The sequence below is a fragment of the Rhyacophila brunnea genome, unplaced genomic scaffold (genome assembly GCF_057557595.1).
Source record: "Rhyacophila brunnea isolate RB1 unplaced genomic scaffold, BYU_Rbru_1.0 scaffold_21, whole genome shotgun sequence".
In the NCBI taxonomy this organism is placed as follows: domain Eukaryota; kingdom Metazoa; phylum Arthropoda; class Insecta; order Trichoptera; family Rhyacophilidae; genus Rhyacophila; species Rhyacophila brunnea.
Window position 1 is genome coordinate 37100499 of NW_028232871.1, and position 21023 is coordinate 37121521.

The 21023-nt window shown below is 34.7% G+C and overlaps 1 protein-coding gene across 1 annotated transcript in view; it reads right to left on the bottom strand.

The window, feature by feature from the left end:
- Positions 1–21023, bottom strand: part of LOC147070989 (uncharacterized) — a 366245-nt gene that overhangs the window by 280179 nt on the left and 65043 nt on the right. The window contains exon 2 of the mRNA XM_085949033.1: positions 13592–13708. Within this exon, the coding sequence (XP_085805159.1) occupies positions 13592–13708 (117 nt within the window). The remainder of the gene's footprint in view (positions 1–13591; positions 13709–21023) is intronic.

Genomic DNA, 21023 nt, shown 5'->3' on the forward strand with positions numbered 1-21023 from the left:
TCCACAATTTCAAAATTAAATAAGTCATCCAAAAGTTTAATTAATAATGATTTATTTACAGCATACACAATAATATTATAATGCATTTTGTTTGCTATGTAATATCGATAAAATTGTTATTAAAATGATATCCGCTGATTGATACAATTCTATTGAATCCACAACATTATCAATATGTACTCACCTACGCTTTATCTTGCTCTGATTTTTACCGACACTGTTCGAGGGCAAAGTCTGCCAGCAAGTCTAATTCAAATAGAAACAAAATGATTAATGAATCATTAGAATCAGCTGAATAATTAAGATGCTTGCATTATTTATTTTTTGATCAACGAAATGACAAATCATCGTTTCGTGTGTTGAATGCTTAATAATCTATGCATCATATCGTTATCACCGATAGAACTCATTGACCGATACTTACTACAATAATATTATATATGCGTCGTAGTCAACCCGGCCGATATCTCTATGGCATAAAGTCCACTAAAGCAGGCTTACGGGGCGCTCGCGCATTTTCTATGTAAATCATCGAAAATACAACGTAATCAAATACGCCAGCGCACACTGGATTTGACGACGCTTTGTGCCCGCCTGCCCCATGAGTCACCGTTTTTGGCTTCTCAGCGATACGAATTAACGGAAATACAACGTAGTCCATTCATTGAACACGGCAAGCAAAATCACGCTCCTCGAAGCGTCGTCGATAAGACGGGCGAGAAGCCATTAATTAAGAACAATGAACTCTTTGTTTAGTTATTGCGTGTCCGATATTAATTACAAGCCCCGAGAAATTTAATAATATTTTTATTGCTTTGTTATGAGAGACGCTGATAATAATAATTATTTTGTGCTCCTTGAGCCCCTTATTACATAGGTGAAGGGTGATGCGCTGGTGGGAGGGGGCCTACTCAGTAGTGAGCGCACCGAACGCTTTTTTGGTGGGCTTTATGCCTATGAGTCAGCTCGATAACGATTCTGGCCTATTTAGGGTTTTGGAGTAGATTTTCCTAAGGGTTGAGACTTTTATTGGTGTCAGTAGGTAACACAAATATACATACTTTTTCGTATATTGAATTGTAATCACTGTTGGGCAAAACGTGGCAATAGTGATTATAATATTCGAACTGCTACTTTACTATGTAATACTGGCATTATAGTGATTACCTATCCATAAATGATGGTGGGGAGTGGAGAATTAGGTACAACACGGAACAATACCGCTTATACCAAGATTCAAAACTCTCCACCATCATAAAACTCCAGAGGCTAAACTGGGCAGGCCATGTCCAGCGCATGCCTGAGTCACGGATACCGAAGAAGATCCTCGAATGAAACCCAGGGGGGAATAGGCCAGTGGGAAAGCCTCGCACACGATGGTGTGACAACATTACAAAAGATGCCAACCAGCAGCTAAAAATCATGAACTGGAAAAGACGTGCGGAGGACCGTTCCGGCTGGAGGAGGCCAGGGCTCGACTTGAGCTGTAGCGCCACCGAAGAAGTGATTAAGTGAAAAAAAAACCTAAATCTTGCGAAAAGATAATATATTTCTTGAGACAGTTTTTTCATGTTTTTTGGATTTAAATGTTTGTACTTACTATATCACCATTCCACCTATGTATCGTTTAGATCAGTGGTTCTTAACCTTTTCGAAGTAACGGTACACTTGTGATGATAAGAAAAAAATGCGGTGCACCAAAATCAAACGTTCAGAAAACAAAGAAAAATATGCGGCCATAACTTTTATTACGAGTTAAAGTTAAACAGATTACATAACATTCAAAGAAAAAAAAAATAAAGAACTGTTTAAAACAATCCTTAAGAGCGTACATACGTGAAACGGCAAATAATTTTCAACACTATGTGGAACGAAATTTTGGCCGCGTTGCCATTCGGAGAGGGATAGTCGACCTGTTCGCACGTCAATTTTTTTTGTGATGGAGTCGGATGAATATATTCTTAAATCGTGTAAAGATGACTAAAAAACGTTCCACATGTACTTGAAAAAGAAAACACATCAATGAATATACTGTAATTATTACGAATATAATAATAAACATAACATAAAAAGGACGCATGTTGAACTATTATGCCAAATTATATTTCGTTCGGCTTGCGTCATTTGCACCCGCAACCCGCAATCGACTCGAATCATCACGATCTTCTTAGACCATGCCTCAGCTAAGGTATAGCCTTAATGGAATTTATTTTATGTGAAAATCGATTAATGTGATACCTGAGCTTGTCGGATTTTGCAGATTACAAAAATATTAAGTTAAATATCTGATATAGCTAATAAAGCTCGGAATTTCACAATACGGCGACCAAAATATCAAACAAGCCCGTTCCTCTATAATTTTTTAGAATTATTAATAACCATGTCCTTGCTTTGTCGTACAAGGTGGTTGTTAGTAATTTTGAACAATCACAAACACCCAGGCTTTGAGAAAAACACATAAATATTGTGGCCTCACTGGGTCGAACCCAGAACTCTCGGGTGGAAGGCCAGCGCTTTACGCACTGCACCACGAGACCCGCCTTGTTCCTCTGTATTATAAGTACCTATTATACACCCAGTAAAAAGACCTCAGTATAGTATCCCAATCCCAATAGATCCTAGCCATAGAGAAAACAAAGTCTAAAACACGGACGCCTACAATGTTATTCCGGAATTCTTGAATTAATGCGTCCTGCATCACCTGAATATTCCGAAGCAACAGACTTTCTGTTAAATCTACGATTTTATTTTTCTTGTAAAAACTAAACAAATTTAATACATAGGTACCATATAATTCTAAAGTTGTATTTGAAGTCAACAACACACCATTCATAACTGGATTTTTTTTTTTTTTGAATTAATAAAATTTTTATAATGAATGAAACTCTTCCACACAAGCGCAATATGTAAAATAGAAGACATTTATATTTCGATTATCGATTATCGATTACAATCAACATTATTATGCAGAATTTCAAAGTTCATTACGACTTCCACTCAATTGGTTAAGACGATATATCAGTGAAACGGCAAATAATTTTCAACTATAGGCGCGACGAAATTTTGGACTCGCTGGCATTCGGAGAACGAACGTCGAGGTGTGAATACGTCAATTTGTTTCGTGATGGCGACGGGGGTATTCATTCTTACATCGTGTAAAGATGACTAAAAACGTTACCCATTTACTTAAAAAAGAAAACATGTCAATGAATATATTATTATTGTTACTAATAGAACAATAAACAGAACATTACATTTACGCATGTCGGATTTATATGACAAATTATATTTCGGTCGGCATGCGTCATTTGCACTCGCGACCCGAAATCCGCGCATCGCCTAGCCACGATCTTTTTAGACCATGCCTCAACTAAGGTATAGCCTTAATGGATCCAGAATGTTGAATCGATGATCGGTGCCCAAATCAATTGAACTAAGTATTATTTAGTATAAAGAAAATCAATCAAGAGTAACGATTTATTAATTAAAAACTTAAATAAAAACTTTCACCGCTCTGATATGTCAATGTCTCTTCTTGTTAAGAAATGAAAAATATCTGTCAAATTGAATAGAGTAGCATGATATTAATTGAAATGCGTTATGAATTTATAAATCAAGCGACATTGTCACAAAACTTCGATAATTATAAAGGTTTTGATTTTTCTTAAGCATATAAATACTTGAACATACATTAATTTTGAAAAACACTTCTGAGAAAATATATTATAACCAATAGAAAAAATCTTTTTGAAAAAAGTAACCCACCCGGCAGGAATCGAACCTGCATCTCTTGGGTTTACGCCCCGTCCGCGCATTATCTTCTAAGTCTTTGCTACGAGGTGACGTCATACTAATTGCAACAAATTTTAACTATTGGCCATTTCATACCTGCTTATTAGCGCTCTTCTAAATTATGTAGGTTCTGTTACACCCCCGAATGGTCCCCATTTGGGGATGTCTCTGTGTATCTGGAGAGCCCCGAGTCGGTATCAAACCAACAAATAGTAAGGGTTGATTGCGAAAATAATTAAATAATGATAAATATCTGACCGGCAACATTGTCTGGATGCCGTTACAAAAAAATACGAACGGCAACGCCGCATTTGTACCGCTCGTAAGCGGCCGTTTGTTTTAGCGTGAGAGAAGCATTTTTGACAGCAACGCAGTAAGCAGTGTTAACCTCGCTATCCGCCAAAATTAAATTGAAAAGAATTTGTATAAAAATGTAACCATTTAGAATATATTAACGTAAATAAACCTCGCCGTTTCTGATCACAATTCCGGTGTGTTATTTGTCCACCTTCAAGTCCTGAATCCAGACGAAAATCCATACAAAGAATAAAAGTGACAGCGTGTTTTCACTTTCGACAATGGAGGGGCATGACAGTTCAATAATTAGAATGGTACATTCTTAGATCTTGTGAATTATTCGTTGAATAAAAGAAATAGTTAATATAAATACTAAAAAATATATAAATACTGTCTACATATTAATACTATAGGTATTATAGATCAATAACACAAAGCAGTAGGTAAGACGATAATTAGTTTTCCATACAATATTTAAATGGCCGAAACGGCCCACGTGTAGGTATATTGACTCGCCTAAACCAGTAATGAGTGAACCGACATGAAGTAGAATAGCATGTCAAAATAATAATTGATTGAAGAGTGTCTTTAATCAATAAAGGCACGCTTCAAGACGTTTGTCCGTGCGTCATATCTAGCCATCGAAACTGCTTACATGATATTATTATAATATAGGTCAGGGATGGCGAACCTATGGCACGCGAGATGATCTTGCATGGCACGCGAATGTTTCATTTAGGTGAGAATAGAAATTACTGTTTTATATTACATTTAAAAAATGTTTTTTATAAAAAAGTTTTATAGGTAAATAAATATGAGCGTACTTATATATGAGTACCTAATATTAACAAAATATTATGACATAGCCATGCGTATCATGTTTACCAATCGATGCGCAAACTGAAACGACGAAATTCATGCGTAAATGACAAATCGTATTGTATAAAAAATAACAGGCAAATCATTTTAAAGAATAATCATTACCTTTAATGTAAATATACAATTGTATAGGTCGGTCCTTATGGTCGGGCAATTAAAAATAAAATATTCAATCAACAAACCTTGTGAAATTAATTATCGGCAGTTATTCAAATATAATAACTGCTTGTTATATTACCTCAAACATAATCTCTAAAAATGGGAAACCATTCAGTGGTAGAGAATATAATATGAAAGATGAGTGGTTTAAATGCTTCCACGATCTCTTTGAGAATTTTGAAAACAAGGAACAAAATATTCAAAGAATAAAAGATATGCCTTCGGCTAGAAATACGTTGACAGAAAGAATACCAGGAGCTCAATTGTATTTTTAAGCTATTTTAATAGAATTCTTAAAAAGTATTTTTTTTTAGAAAACTTTTTTGTCGCCATAAAAAACTGCTGTCAGACAGTCGAAATATATTATCTGGGAAATTTTGGCACGCGTGCGTAAAAAGGTTCGCCAACCCTGATATAGGTACTACTCAAATTACATTTTTATTGTTCGCCAGTTCAGGGATATTTAGACAAAATAGCTGAGTACCTATTATAATCATATTATAAATAAATCACTAGGTAATTAAAGTGGACACTGAAAAGACTATTTCAAACATTCAACTGAATCGATTCAGCATATTATTATTATTAAGTATAATATTATCAACAACTTATTTCTATGGAAATCAAAATCACAATGAAAATTATTAATCGAACATAAATTATAAAATGACTTCCATTTTCTTAATGGTTTCTTAACAATACACAAATCCACTTTTTTTTGCATATTGTGGACATTATCAATTATAAGATTAAGACGTTCGCAACATGACATGAAACATTATTATAAAGAAGAAAGGTAATAAAAACGATAAAAATGAAAATATAGAAAGAGAACATAATATAAACATACAAAAGCAGTGAAAATACAATTAAACATCTATAGAAGTACACCGCGTTTGCTAAGGAGACCTTATTTTAAGAATTTATAAAATACCGTCCACCTAAACTCACCCTCACTCAAGTGGAATACATCAACACACGAAGCAATTTGGTTGAACATAGTTATCGCCCTCCCAATGAATAGGCATTACCAGTGGCAGGTTGGTTCTGCACCTTGGGAGAATAAACAACTATATTTCTAAGATGGTTATCAGGGACATACAGGTCAACACTGCCCAGAACGGCAGAGTTCTCATATACCTCGTATAAGTCGAAAAAATACATAGCTAAATAAAGATCTCTTCTAAATTGCAGACTACAGTATGTAGGCATACCTAATGATACAATTTATTGTGTTTAATGAAAAATGGGTGATTTTGAAAAACCTCTAAAAATATACTTACTAGTCATATCAGGTAAAATTAACCCTTAAAAATGTGGTCATACAGTGGTATCTGGTACGCGATACTAAAGGATCACGTTCTAAACTAAAGCTAACTGAATCATCGAACTTTAAACCGAGAAAAATGCAAGGAAGCATTATTTTCTCTTCTTCACTGGCACTACAATCCGATGCCAACATTGGTCGCCTACCGATAGAAGTTACTTAACAGGATTTTTTACAAGAAATAATGGATGTTAGCCACTTACCCAACCTGTTGGTTCCATGCACTGGGGACAAAATCACATTCATACAGAATTTGCCGAACCAGCGACACATGACATCAGATGACGCATGGTGATAAAAACACACATGCTTTATAATATTTTCTTTGACATACGTGTAGAATGCATGTATGCAATCTTAAAATACATATCTAATTAGTAATTACTTAAAAACTTGTAAATATGATTAATTATTGCGATCAGCTGATGATCCCGTTCAATGTCCCTGCGAGTTAGTAACACTTTAAAGTACCTACAAGTGCATAGACAAAGTGATGTCGCCAATCGCCAGTTCGGCACTAAACCAATGACGTCACAAAATAAAACAAATTCGAAATGTAAGTATGCATACACAATAGTATGCCCAGTTGAGTGTGAAAGTCACGATTTAGTGACTCGCCAAAGAAATTAGCACGCATCGTTTCCTGAATAATAAGATTCTGATTTGGTGCTCATTGACACTGCCTTTGACGTAATGAAATTTGCATAATTATGACTGCAGTTTGCGGGGTTCCAGAAATTAACGCTAATCGATTGGTTTCTTTTCAATAGGACAGTGGAAGGTCGTAAGTCAGTGATACTTTACCAATCTATTCCACCGTACATAAAGAATTATTATCGCGTCCCACTGTGGTTCACGAGGGTCTCCAGAAAAATATCCACTGCTGAAACCTCCTGCATATTATTTCTTTTTGGAATAGTCATGAGCATAATATAATTTGGAATAGGATAGGATTTGGATTAGAGGGATAGTTAATTGATAACAGGTACTTCATTTACAGTCGGGTTCGACAAAACACAATTAGGTACTTGAGAACTATCTATCTACCCTTAGCTATTTTGACGGGTAGCGATCGACTAACTTAGGGCCGCTACTCGCTAGCTCGCAACTTGTACGTATGCAGTTCGCCGTATTACACTTATTACACACACTATTGAATCTAATAAAATTGGAGAACGTATAGTATACTCCATACGGTCACCTCTTTCTGATAAAAAGCTCACGGCGAATTGTGCCACGGTGAAATGTTTTACATGCAATTTACATGTAACCAGCTCCGGCGATCGTGAGCGCTAGCGTCACTAGATATCGTGTCTTTTGTCTGTTCAGGTCAAACGATTAATCTTACATCGAATTACAAATCTCTATGAATATAGTAATAGCATTTCTTTGCCTTCTTTTATCTGTGATTATTACACAAATAAGACATAAAAAGCTGTTTTTTCCAACATCCTTATATTGAGTTTATAATATAATAATTGTTGTCTAAGATTATAAATATTTATTAGGAAACTTATGACGTGTGTTGTCGAGATTGGACTTAAATCTGAAATCACATACCTACGTGATAAAAATTAACAAGTTATGCACAAAGGCCGTTCATCGTATTGTATTATTTATTGACAATAATATAATGCAACGGAAATATTGTATTTGAACGAATTGCAAATAGACCGATGATAATTTTTATCAGCAAATTCAATTTACTATTGTGTACCGACCCTTTTGTTCCTTTCCGACGCCAATCGATAAATTAATACGGTTTTTTTACTCCATATAAAAATATACAGACGTACTTACCTATTTCATTCAGTTTTTTTTTTACTAAAGCTGATATGTCAAGAATGACGAATAAAAAATCAACCGATATCATTCCTGATAAGTACATTATTAAATAGTTTGTCGGCAGATTTTGAAATGAATTTCATTTTAGCTGACATTTTCATACTTTTACCAGAACTTTTACGGAACGGCGGGATCAACTTCATATAAACACATTTTATATTTAAACTGGCTATATTTGAATACATATGTATAATATAATAGATTATGTTTCAGACAATAACTTGTAAATAGTTTGATTTGATACAGTGATGTGATCCTTCTTTAAGGTTGAATTAAAACTAAATCGAAAAGCTATGTTTTTTTTTTAAATATAAATAACCATGCCCTTGCTTTTTCGTATTAGGTGGTTGGGAGGGTTAGTTGCATTGATGTGTGGCTAATTATGTTCCTCCATTTATATCTTTAATTTTCTTTATGGCCAGAATTAAATATTGTGTGTAGTTTTAGTGTATTGTTCTATAGCTTAGTACTTCATGAAGCTTTTGGAGGTCAATTTCATGGTTATGCTGTCTACACAGAGTCCTGAGAGTACATCGCTCCCTTTCTAGTATAGGGCAGTCGTTCATGACATGCCACACAGTTTGAGATGTGTTGATGCGTTGATTCTATATAAAACAAACTTCATTAATATAATACAGTATTATAAGTGGATACCTATATAAAACAACTAGAAATAAGTTTGAAACAATGAACGATAAAGATGCATTACATTCCAGTGGCTTAAATTGATAAGAACAAAGCAAATCTTTATCAAATGCATTGCATTCTCAGACTTCATTATGCTGCTTACTAATATTTAATAAGAGTACAAATATAGGCTCAAAGGATTCGGGGCTCTAACATGACCATGTTCGATCCTAATAAGATTATAAGGGCCTCAACTGAGTGTATTTTTGTTTACGAGAAATGGCTGTTGGTCACTTGCTCAACCTATCAGGTACATACTCTGACTCCAAACACAAATTGAAAAACCAGAACTCCTGCTCAATAATTATTTTTAAAAATATATCACGTCTTGATTCACGTCTGATTGCGTTAACCATGTTTTCGTGAACAAAACAAAGTTAAAATAAATAAAACAACTATTATTAGGTAAGTACCTACAACTTATAATGGAATAGAGGTCGCCATGTCATAGTAAGGATAGTAAACGACCGGAGGGGCGCCCTAAAACTAGGTGGTCAAATTTGACGGATGTACGTGGCAGAGGGACCGAAAAGAGATGAAGGAATTAGGGGAAGCCATCATCCAGCCGTAGATCGACCCCAACATATTATTATGTTTGCTAATTTTTTTATTTATATTAACTTTAAGTTAGTAATTCTAAAATATAAAAAACCGTTGGGTACTTTTTAGTATAGAAAACAACTAAAGATTCTAATGAATAAAACAAAATGTCGATATTTTTAGTAGATGTAGATTTTTAGTTTTGTTAGCTATCAAATTTTCAGAGGTTTTAAAAAAACTCAAACGAAATAACAATCGTTTGCGTTAAAACATTTAAGAAATGAAATCTGCAATATCTATCGTAACTTTATCGATTTTTATTCCTTCAGAAATTAAATTGTAGAAACTAAGTATGAGTAGTACACCTATAGCTTATGGAATATTTTCACCTTTGCGAAATTACTCTAATCGATCTCTTTTCGTCCGTTTAATCGAAAAATAATTCATTACAATCAATAGGTAGTTGTCCAGGCACGAAATTTAAAAAAAGCACGTTTAGTTAAAATTTAATACAACAAAAATGATTATTTGAAACATCATAATATAACCATTGCTCTAAATTGTCATATTCGAGCATTTGCGTCGGCCGCATATTACGGACAATTCTGCGTCTATTTTATAGGCATAATATGAATTAAATGAGCAGACCTTAAAACCGCGCAACCCTCATAAGATGAGTATCCGTTCCTCTCCAATGGCCATTGTTATCATTACAGGTAGGTATCGATATCCGACCCATTAAAGACACCCCGAAACATATTCACTCTTAAAATATCCAAACAAACAGTAGGTACATAATTAATAAGCTTGGCTGATGGACAAAGAATTTCTCAACGGACAATAGAATAGGTTACACATTATGCACAATAGGGCATTGTTTTCGAAGCCATTACCGCTAATATGTTTCCTCCCCGTATACGTTTCCACTTGGTCAACATCCTAGTGGCTCAGAGCTTGTATTTTGGGGTATTTCCCGAGAGGTTTACAAAGCAATATCGCGGTCTACGAACTTTCTTTACGGGCTATTCTGAAAGCTCCTCGTTTTAAAGTCGACGTAAAATATCCGTGTCCTAACCGTGCCGTTATTGAACGGCAGTGAGTGATTCACACAGGATTGTAGGGCATATAGTAAAATAATATAGAAACCTAAAATAGATAATGGAGTCATAATCATATACTTATAAAATACAAATATTTAATTCAAAATAAACATTAATTGACCATACACAATTTTGAAAACACTTCTGAGAAAATATATTATAACCAATAGAAAAAATCTTTTTGAAAAAGGTAAGACACCCCGAACTAAGAATCGATCCTGCATCTCTCGGGTATCGCGCCCACGCACATAGACCAATATGCTAAAGGAGTTATACTTAATTGCGACAATTTTTAACTGTCGAAAAATGTAGGCATGTTTAAGATGATAAAGACGTTCATTGATTCATGCAGGTGTCGATACAGTACAATTCAACGTGAGGTAACCTCATTATTATTCTGGTGATTTCGGCAGATTTTGCCAACTGACAATGTAAGGTTCAAAATTTGCTACGGTATTGGAGCATCAGTCTGATAACATTTTAAACACCAAGAAAAACGACATTACACACTTTTCCCCATAGCGGCAGCTTACTGTGACGTCACGTGATAGTAGACGTCATGCACCATAATATATTTCGCGCTTAAACAGCCACAGGGCCGCCCCACAGTCTACGCTGGATCGACGAACTCGTCAAATTCAGGGAGGTGTGTAGCAACGAATAATTAGGGACTGAGAAGAGCAGAAGGAGCAATCAGTGAAACGACCCCGGTTAATGATGCTAAAACATGAAACACTAAATACTGCGCATAATAAGTAGGTATAGTACTAAGTAGGACCTATCATAGCTTAATAATTTCCATGCAGACATCAAAGAAACTGGTTTGACGGCTTGCCAATCAAAAAACCAATAATCTTTATTGCCAGAAGTAAAACGAAAAAGCGGCCTATTTTTAGTTTTATTTTCATCGAGAGATCTACTGCGATTATATCTGTGACATACTAAGCCCGTGAGGATGACATCCGAGCGAACGAGACGCGCGTCAGTTTTTCCGACATGAAAACGCAACATCAATGGAAATTCTTCACAATATTATTGTTTTGTTTTTGCATGCCGCCGTTCGAAAAGAAAAGTGTTCCTATTTTAAAAAATGATGAATGAAAAACTTGATTCAGTGACATCTTGCGTTCGGATTGACAATTAGCTGCAGAGGAATGCATCAAATGGAGTCTTTTTGACGGGGAATTTTTCAAAACTGATTTATCATTGCGCTAAAGTATTTTAAGCCAGAAAAAAATAAACTGGAAAACAGTTTTTTTTGTCACCTGTGCCGTTCAACCAGAGCGATTGCTATCTGAAATTCGTAGATATTTTAAAGAATTTTCCATGACAAACGGATAAATTGTAATAATTTAATTTTAATAAATCGTGTAGACCAAACATGCGTAAACCGCGGCCCTTCACTGCTTTTGTAGTGTGGTTTCAATAAGGAGTGGACCACAAAAATATAAATATTCGGATTACGGTGGAAACTTTACCACGGAAGCTGGAAACGAGGCAGAAGATGATGAAATTAAAAAATACAAACAATTTCTTTTATTTTCTTAACTGTCAATTCATGGTGGAACTGCATTGTATTGTTATTTTTATTAAATAAAAACAAAAATACAAACAAAATAATAATATTATTTTGTTTGTATCTTATGTACATCGAAAGATGACGTCACAAACACGAATTTTATTCTTAGCCAGGTCGCAAATAGAACTCATCGAATCTGTCGAAGCTATTTATTGTCAATCACAAAACACATGTAACTTAGCACTTATCGTCGATGGGACATTTTTGGTATGACAATTTACTCGACATAGGACGCAGGTAGAATAGCAAAATGTCCCATTGCGCATGTGCAAAAGTTGCTTTTTCATTCGTTTCGACTAGCCACGTGACGTCACTGTTCCGCCATGGTCTCACTTATGTGTGCGGAAGAGAGTTGCAACTAGGGAATCCAATCCCGAGCCAAAATTCTGATCCCGGGATTTCGGGATTACAATTTGACAATCCCGGGATCCCGGGACTGGTCCCGGGATTGGGATTTTTTTCCATTGTTAATATAAAATTTTTATATTTACAAATAACATTGATAAAATCGGTCAAAAATAAATCTAGTATAATTTATACTATTTAAGACATTTATTGTTAATATTGTATACGTTAAATCTTGGAAATACACAAGTTTAATGGAGTAAATAATATTGTAATATAAATAATAATGTGAATTCAATATGAGATTGCTATTTTTGTTAGTAAAGACATAATGAATAGATCAGCGAGATTTAAAATAGTAAAGCAAATAATCATGGCGTACTTATGGCCTTTCCGCTTCATAAATCTAATTAGTCAGCCAAATATGAAACTGCCGTAGAACGTATGATATCATGGTGGAATTACTTTGTTAAAAGTGCGAAGCATTGTTTTTTTACCAATTTTTCTCATTTTTAATAATCTATGTAAAAAAATAAAATGAATCGGCAACCTACACATCAAACTTCATTCAAACTCAGTTTATTTCTAATGTAGTTATTTTGTATTAAAAGTATTTTTTCTGTTATATTTTCCATAAAAATTGATAAAAAAATCAATCCCGAAATCCCGGGATTATGTTTATCAATCCCGGGATTCATAGGTATCGAAAATAGCTCGGGATCCCGGGATCCCGGGATTCGGGATCCCGGGATTGGATTCCCTAGTTGCAACATTGTCGGTGGTTTTAATTTTTGACCATATCCCAGTCGGAACGATTTTCAATATGCTTAGTTTACTCAAACGACTGGCCAAAGAAGAAAAATATTTGATGGGAATTTTGTAAAAGTATGTTCACTTATAGCAATTGAACGATATCAATTGAATCTAATTAATCGATTTATATTTTTCGCCTGCTGGGCTGTCACATTTTTCACAGTTGGTGCATGGCTAAATTGAATTGATTTACACAGATAATTTCGTAATGGATAATGTGTTGCTTACCTGGTATAATTTGATGATATGTGGATGGTCAAGTCTTTTCATGATGTCTACTTCACGGTACACTTTTTGCAAGTTTCCCGCGTCTAGCTGCGATTTGTCTATGATCTTAATTGCTACCTGGAAACAAAAGAAAAAATCCGTTTAGGAAACCATGTTTTACAAATTTCACTACACTTATAACTGCGTCCCTATTATTAATTAGTAATTGTCGAAAATCACACCATTTCGCACCCATATTCCGTAAAGCATATTTACTCAATACAAATATTTTAATAAGTATATACAAGTGGGTTTTACATTGACATATTCCCAGTAAAACACGTATCTATAACATACGTATCTTTTCAATATTATTTAAGTTTGAAGTATTGATGTTTTACAAAAAGTAGGTCTTTCAGACAAAATAACAAACATTGATGGAGGTTTAGGGATCTATTTCCAAGAAATGAAAGCTATAAGCCGCTTACTAGATACTTTTTTAATAATATCGTATTTTTCGCATGGAAACTATTTTTCATATAAACATACCACATTACCGTGAGATACATAGTCGGAGGGATGGTGACCTAAAGGCCCTAGAGTTGCGATTTCCAAACTGGGAGGCGCGTACTAATTTAGAGAAGGGTGCAAAAAAAAAATCATTACACCTTAATTGTTTCTAGTAATAAATGTTGTCTAAAAAAATACATTTTTATACAATACTCGCTTTGGTATGGGACGTAGTTAGGCTAGAGAAAGCGATGCAATAGGCTTGATGTGAGTGCAATCAACAATAACGGCCATTCGCATTCGCGCTGTCTAATTACCAGGATGGTGGTTACAGATAATAATATAACATCGAAATTCTTAATTTATCATAGGTTTAACGTCACGTAGTAGAGTAGCCGTAAATAAAGCAGTGGGTACGGTTTCGACACCCACGTCTGCAAAAAATATAAGCAGGTATGTTACGACCCGGTGGTTGGGCGACACATTACTCGTAAAAAGACCTTCGTCCAAGGAATTCAGGAAACAGCGTATATCGAAACTCACTATCACGTAAATGGATTAATATACCGATTCCCGAAGCTTTCAAGCTAGGTTGAACCAGTGTTGCCAACCGTACTATAATTATAGTACAATACTATAATTTTGATTCCGCGAAAAATGCAAAATAGGTACTATAATTTTACGCCAAAATTTTCCAAAATACTATAATTTTAAACGATTCTAGGCGAAAAATGTTCCTGTACTATATTTTATACAGAAATACTATAATTTTAACGCCTTTGTCCTATAATCTGCATAGAAAGAGATGGCAACACTTTGTTGAATTGTCCTCCCAATTAGCATTACCAATGTCAGGTAAGTACGTGTATAATAATGATATTAACACAATACAATACCTATATCTTGCAACAATCGTCACTGTATGTGTTCCTAATAATTATATAATGCAATACCTTGTTTACACGTGCATATTACACAGTACGTACGTATTATCGCAGCCATAACGCGACAAAATTACAGCCTCTTAGGGATGCTTACATACTGTAGCTTAAAATTTAGAAGGGATCTTTATTTAGCTACATATTTTTTCAGACTTATACGCGGCGTAAATGTGAACTCTGCCATTCTTGGTGGTGTTGGCTTGTGTGTCTCTGATAATTACCTTGGGAATCGAGGGCATCCGTTGTTTGTTCTCCCACGGAGCAGAACTAACCTGCCATTAGAAATGCCAATTGGGAGGGCAATAACCATGTTTAATGAAATCGCTTCGGATATTGATATATTCCACTTACGTGAGGGTGAATTTAGGTGAACGTTGTTTTATATTTTTTTTAAGACAGGGTCTATCAAAGTTCACTCTGTGTGCTTCCATCTACTTTTATTTTGTTATTTTATTTTATTTCTTTTCTTATTTTATTTCTAATTGTATTATTAACTCACACTTCTCTGTATTTTTATATTTAAAAATTATTAACACTTATTGTATGTTATGTCGTGAACGCTTTGAATTTATAATTTGTTATGTTCATTGTACGTAGAATAAATAAATTTGATTTGAGCATTCCAACAATGTCATTCAAGGAAAGATCAATGGAAAGCGTAGCAGAGGACAGCGCCGCATTTCGTGGCTTAAGAACCTCCGTGATTGGTACGAGTGCAGCTCCACTGAACTGTTCCGGGTAGCAGACGACAAATCTAAGATCGCCTTGATGGTGGCCGACCTCCGCTAGGGGATGGCACAATATGAAGAAGACTTGATAATAATATATACATAGGTACTTGAATCTAAGTATATTCAGTACTTACTAAAAGCCTAGAGCCTAGTTATATGAAACTCACAGGTTGTTGAGGATTAACCTTTGCGGCACTCGTGGTTAGATTTTCCAGTCTGGCAGCGCAGTCTCTTGGATCAATATATTATAATTAAAATTAATTATAAGCCGAAGTATAATATCATACATTTCCACGAGCCGCACGAGTACACTGAGATAAGGGCCACAATATTAGCTTTACCGTTGGCTTTCTCAGAAACAAGGTTTAGGTTTAGTGAGGGGAGATTTTAATAAAATACACATTAGTTACAACGTCTTTGCATAATATCATTAGTTAAGACGATCCAGCATTGTATGTGTGGATTACAATAATTAATGATGTGCCTATATGCATAGGTTTATTTTATAATTATAAAAACGTCCTGTCTAACACAAATATTTATTATAATCTTTAAATGAATTCTTTGTCTTATGGATCTAGTTTTCAGAGTCCAAAACAGTGTCTCCCAACCTTGAGTCCAAGACGAAAACTTAAGAATTTTATAATCTATCATCAAAAGTTGTATTATTCGTATTCTTTCTCTAATCTATCGCCCTCTTAGAATGTCTTGTCCTAAGCAACGCAAGTCCTGCCTAACGACATGGTATGTGATTGCCAGTAGGACTAGTAAACAATAGTTCATTGGTACTTACAATGTATTAAAAATATATATTAGAATTCCTCCGTGTACCTACTCGTATATTCCTTCATATAGCTGTAAGAAAAATTATTCTCTTCCCAAATTGAATTAGCTCCAGTTCAATACTAACTATGATGTGATATCTAAGCCTAAACAAGCTCAACTTTCCAAATAGGCACTTTAAACCTTACCTTTAGTCTACTAGGTACCTACCAAAAAGGTTTCAAGATGTACCTTCCTTTGGGAAATCTCTTAATATGGGTAATAGGCAATGACATTATTAATGGACGACGCATTTAGTACAGTAGCTAGCAAGTAAATTCAAACGTAACATTCGCACGTGCATAGGTAGACGTCACGCAATATCCATTATGCGATATCACGCATCGAGAATTTATAGCAATATCACCTTTATTGTAATGGCGTTAGAATAGTGTTTCTAGTATAAACGTTCGTTTGAGCGAATCCGTTCGAACCGAACCATTCGGCAGACCCGACAAGAAGCATCGAGGATTTATAGCAATATCACCTTTATTGTAATGGCGTTAGAACAGATTATGCCATTCGGCAGACCCGACAAAAAAGTGAGTGTCATTTTTTTTCCAGATGCTTCGTCCATAATAATGTCATTGGTAATAGGTACCTAATTTAAACTCATCGCTCAATTTTATGTCGTCAATGAGTTATTGAAATTTCATAGAGTTTTGTCAATTCAATTTATTTATATATATTGTGGACATTACAAATTATACGTTTAAGACGTTCACAACATGACATGAAACAGTATTATAAAGAAAAGTAGTAAAAGGGATAAAAATGAAAATATAAAAAGAGAACATAATATAAACATACAACAGCAGTGAAAATACAATTATACATTTATATAAGTTCAAAGAAATACACCGAGTGTGCTAAGGAGACCCTATTTTAAGAATTTATAAAATAGCGTCCACCTAAACTCACCCTCACGCAAATGGAATATATCAACACCCGAAGCAATTTGTTTGAACATAGTTATCGCCCTTCCAATTGGCAGTACCAGTGGCAGGTCGGCAACACTGCCCAGAATGGCAGAGTCGTGTCGTTATCATTAGTGTGTATTCATAGTAGTAATATCGTATTATCTTTTTATTTCCCGTAAGTGTACCTGACAAGTGTGTTCTTTTTCTCTGATCTTCACTGCCTACCTCATTCCAAAAGTTAACCTTCGCCACTGGTGGGTACGTATACTGTATCCTCTCTTATCTAACACAATGATTTTGTGACATGGCAAGAAGGTTGAGAAAACGAAAAAAAAAAGTTATTTATTTAATTAAGATGTTAATTGAGGGGTACTATTAAGTTTTGGGTGGTGGCACTGTATACCCTTAAATATGATACCTATCTAAGTAAATTAACCACACTGCCAGGCCCTAACTAAGTGACCACACTGAATCAAGCCAGCGGTCGGTTGCGGGCAAATGATGCAAATTAATAGACCAATACCAGACTAATGACTTGACGGCTGCTATCTGCAAAACACGTCAGCCGCCAGACGGCCGCTTATTACTGGGGAAGGATTTCCATTACGTCAAAATATTTTGTAGAGCTTTTCGTTTAGTCATACAGCTAAGCCTTGAAATAAGCAATGGCTAGACCAGACCAAGATTCATCGGTTTGGCGAAAATTGAACATTGTATTCTCACAGACTTTCCGAATATTTACATATCATTAAATATAATTATTATGTTCAAATACAAATAAACTTACATATAGGAATAGGAAATAGGAATAGGATACGAGATAGGAAACATTGAATACCTATAATAATATACAGATCTTCTTAGTCTGGACTAGGCTTAAGAACTACATATATATTATAAATATAATTATTAAAACTCCCATTTTTTCTGCTCTTCTCTGCTCTGTTCTGAGTTCTTCTCTTCTGCTCTGAGTTTCGATGTTTTATTACACAACCATTGAAAATAGTCTCGACTAGGATAATTGATAATAATCATTAATCATAAATCAAAACTTAGCGCAACATGCAACTTTCTTATGTGCGCATAGCAAGGCCGTGCAAGGACAGTGACTATAAATATAGTCTAAAGACACTGACGTCACTCGGCGAGTCAAAATGAATGACGAAGTGCGACATTTCGGGATTATACATGCGCTGCATGTCGGGTGAAAATAGTTGCATGTGTCTTCAGATGTTTTTTTTTTCAAACTAAAATGTTTTATTCCAGCAGTGTGCGAATGTCCATAAGATAACGTGTGTTTTGTGAATAACGATGACGTCACATCAACGTATTCGACACGTTGCGGACGAAACGAGTTTAGATGTGAGAGCCGGCTAATACATTTTATGAAAACTGGTTAAAAAATACATAAACATGGTTATTTTTCGAATTAAATCTGTCAAAATTATCGAATGGAATCCGTATAAATTGGTATATTTGGCGTAAAACTATAATATCTACAATATATAACTTACTATTTTACATGGAACCAAAGTTATACTACAATTCTGCTGTGATCCGTTTTTTATGATTGTAACTTTACCACAGTCATAGCGTAAAACGATGACTCATATTGGAAAGGGGTCGTATAAAAACCGGTAGCTCTAGATCATCGGTTTCTCCACCACTGTCATAAGTAGGGCCCGGATTTATATGCTAGTGCATGTTTTGTTAGGGTGTATGCACAGCTATGGGAGTTGCACAGAAATCCGTTTCGAAAGACGCATAATCTAAAAAAAAAAATTGTTGTGCATATAAATGCATATTTGAGACGCTAGAGCATATTTGAGACATTAGTGCATATTTCATTAATAAATGCATATTTTAGGGCTTTTGAATTTATAATTTTATCGAAACATAACGAAATCAGGTAGATGCACTTGCATTTTTAATGGCATCCCCGAGCATTTCATTAATTTATCAGAAAAAAGTGAAGTCAACTCGGGCACCTATATTAAAATTTTAGCGCCATCACCTCTGTGAACGATGAGAGATCATTTTCCTCATATGAATAAAATACTGACAGATATGCGGAAAATTTAATGCCAGAGAATATTGAAAAAAATATTGTAACTTATTTTTTCGGACAAAAAACAGCAAGTGGTATTTATGATTAGTTAAGTGTGTCGTTTTTGTTTTTTTAAGTTATGTTTAGTTCCCACAGTTTACATTTAAATTTTGCATTTCTTGTTCGATTATTTGTAAGTACCTACTTGTAAACAAGCTATTTTGAAAATTGTAATTGATTAACTTTATATTGATTATTTATTGTATTATATTGCTTAAGATTATTAATTTGTTATTCGATTTTTTATCGGTAATATTGGGTGAAGTGGGTATTTACAATATTTTTCCATAAACGGCATATTTCTTTGGTTTTAGTGCATATTTCAATAATTTTTAGTGCATATGTGCATGCATATAATCATGTTTTTTGTTGCATATAAATCCGCTCCCTAGTCGTGATGCGATAGAATTAAACACAGCCTAATCCCATTATGCACGTTACAGATTCCATTATTTTTATACGCCACGAAAACAATAATAGGTACCTACTTATTTACTGCAAGTCTGCGGAAATAAATCTCTCGTATATTTCATTTTAATGGGATCCTTTCTGCGAGGAAATAAACCTCTAAAAATAAATAAAATTGAAATTTCTTCACGGTTTTCCAGATTTCGACTGAATATACCTTACATGGACCTACAATGAAAATATAATAATATACGAAACAATACGGATTTATCTCCAATAATATTTGAGACCAACTGATAGCAATGTGTCTGCGATTCTCACTTTTTAATTGAAAATATAAACAGTTTTATTCTTGAACTGGCACAAAAATTCTCCCCCCTGTCACTACCGGATCCAGGAAATGGCTATTTGGGTGAATTAAAATGGGTGATTTAAAATTATCTCTCTGCATTTTACGGTACGAAATAAGCCTGTATGGAGTAGCTATATAAATTTCCTGATGGATGGGGGTAGGCAAGTCATTCGATGTATAGGAGCGGCATGTTTTAAGTCCGATTTACTGCGGAGCATTTAATTACTTTTTAATTACCACATTTAAATAACATGCTAATTATATATAATGGCCCCCTAATCAGGACACAACAGCTGTGGCGTTCGCGCTGTAAGGATTAAAGGGCGAAGGCTCAGCATGAAAGCAGACGATACGATCGCTTCACTATGAAGTATTGACACGTTAGTTTTAAATAAATGGTCAAAACACAAAAGATCCTGACAACATAACCATTATTGTGTTGTATTGCATATTATAATGGTAGTTTATCATTATCACATAGCAAACATTTCCACAAGGGTACATCCAAGCCTGTCAGCACCATAAAACTCCACGTACCAAAAACCACCACTGCACAAGAGTCGGTTACGTGGAAATGCTCTAATTGTAAGATACCTTAAAATAAATAATAAAATATGTAAGTTGGTTTCAATGAATTTGCAGACAATCTGAAACTAAAAATG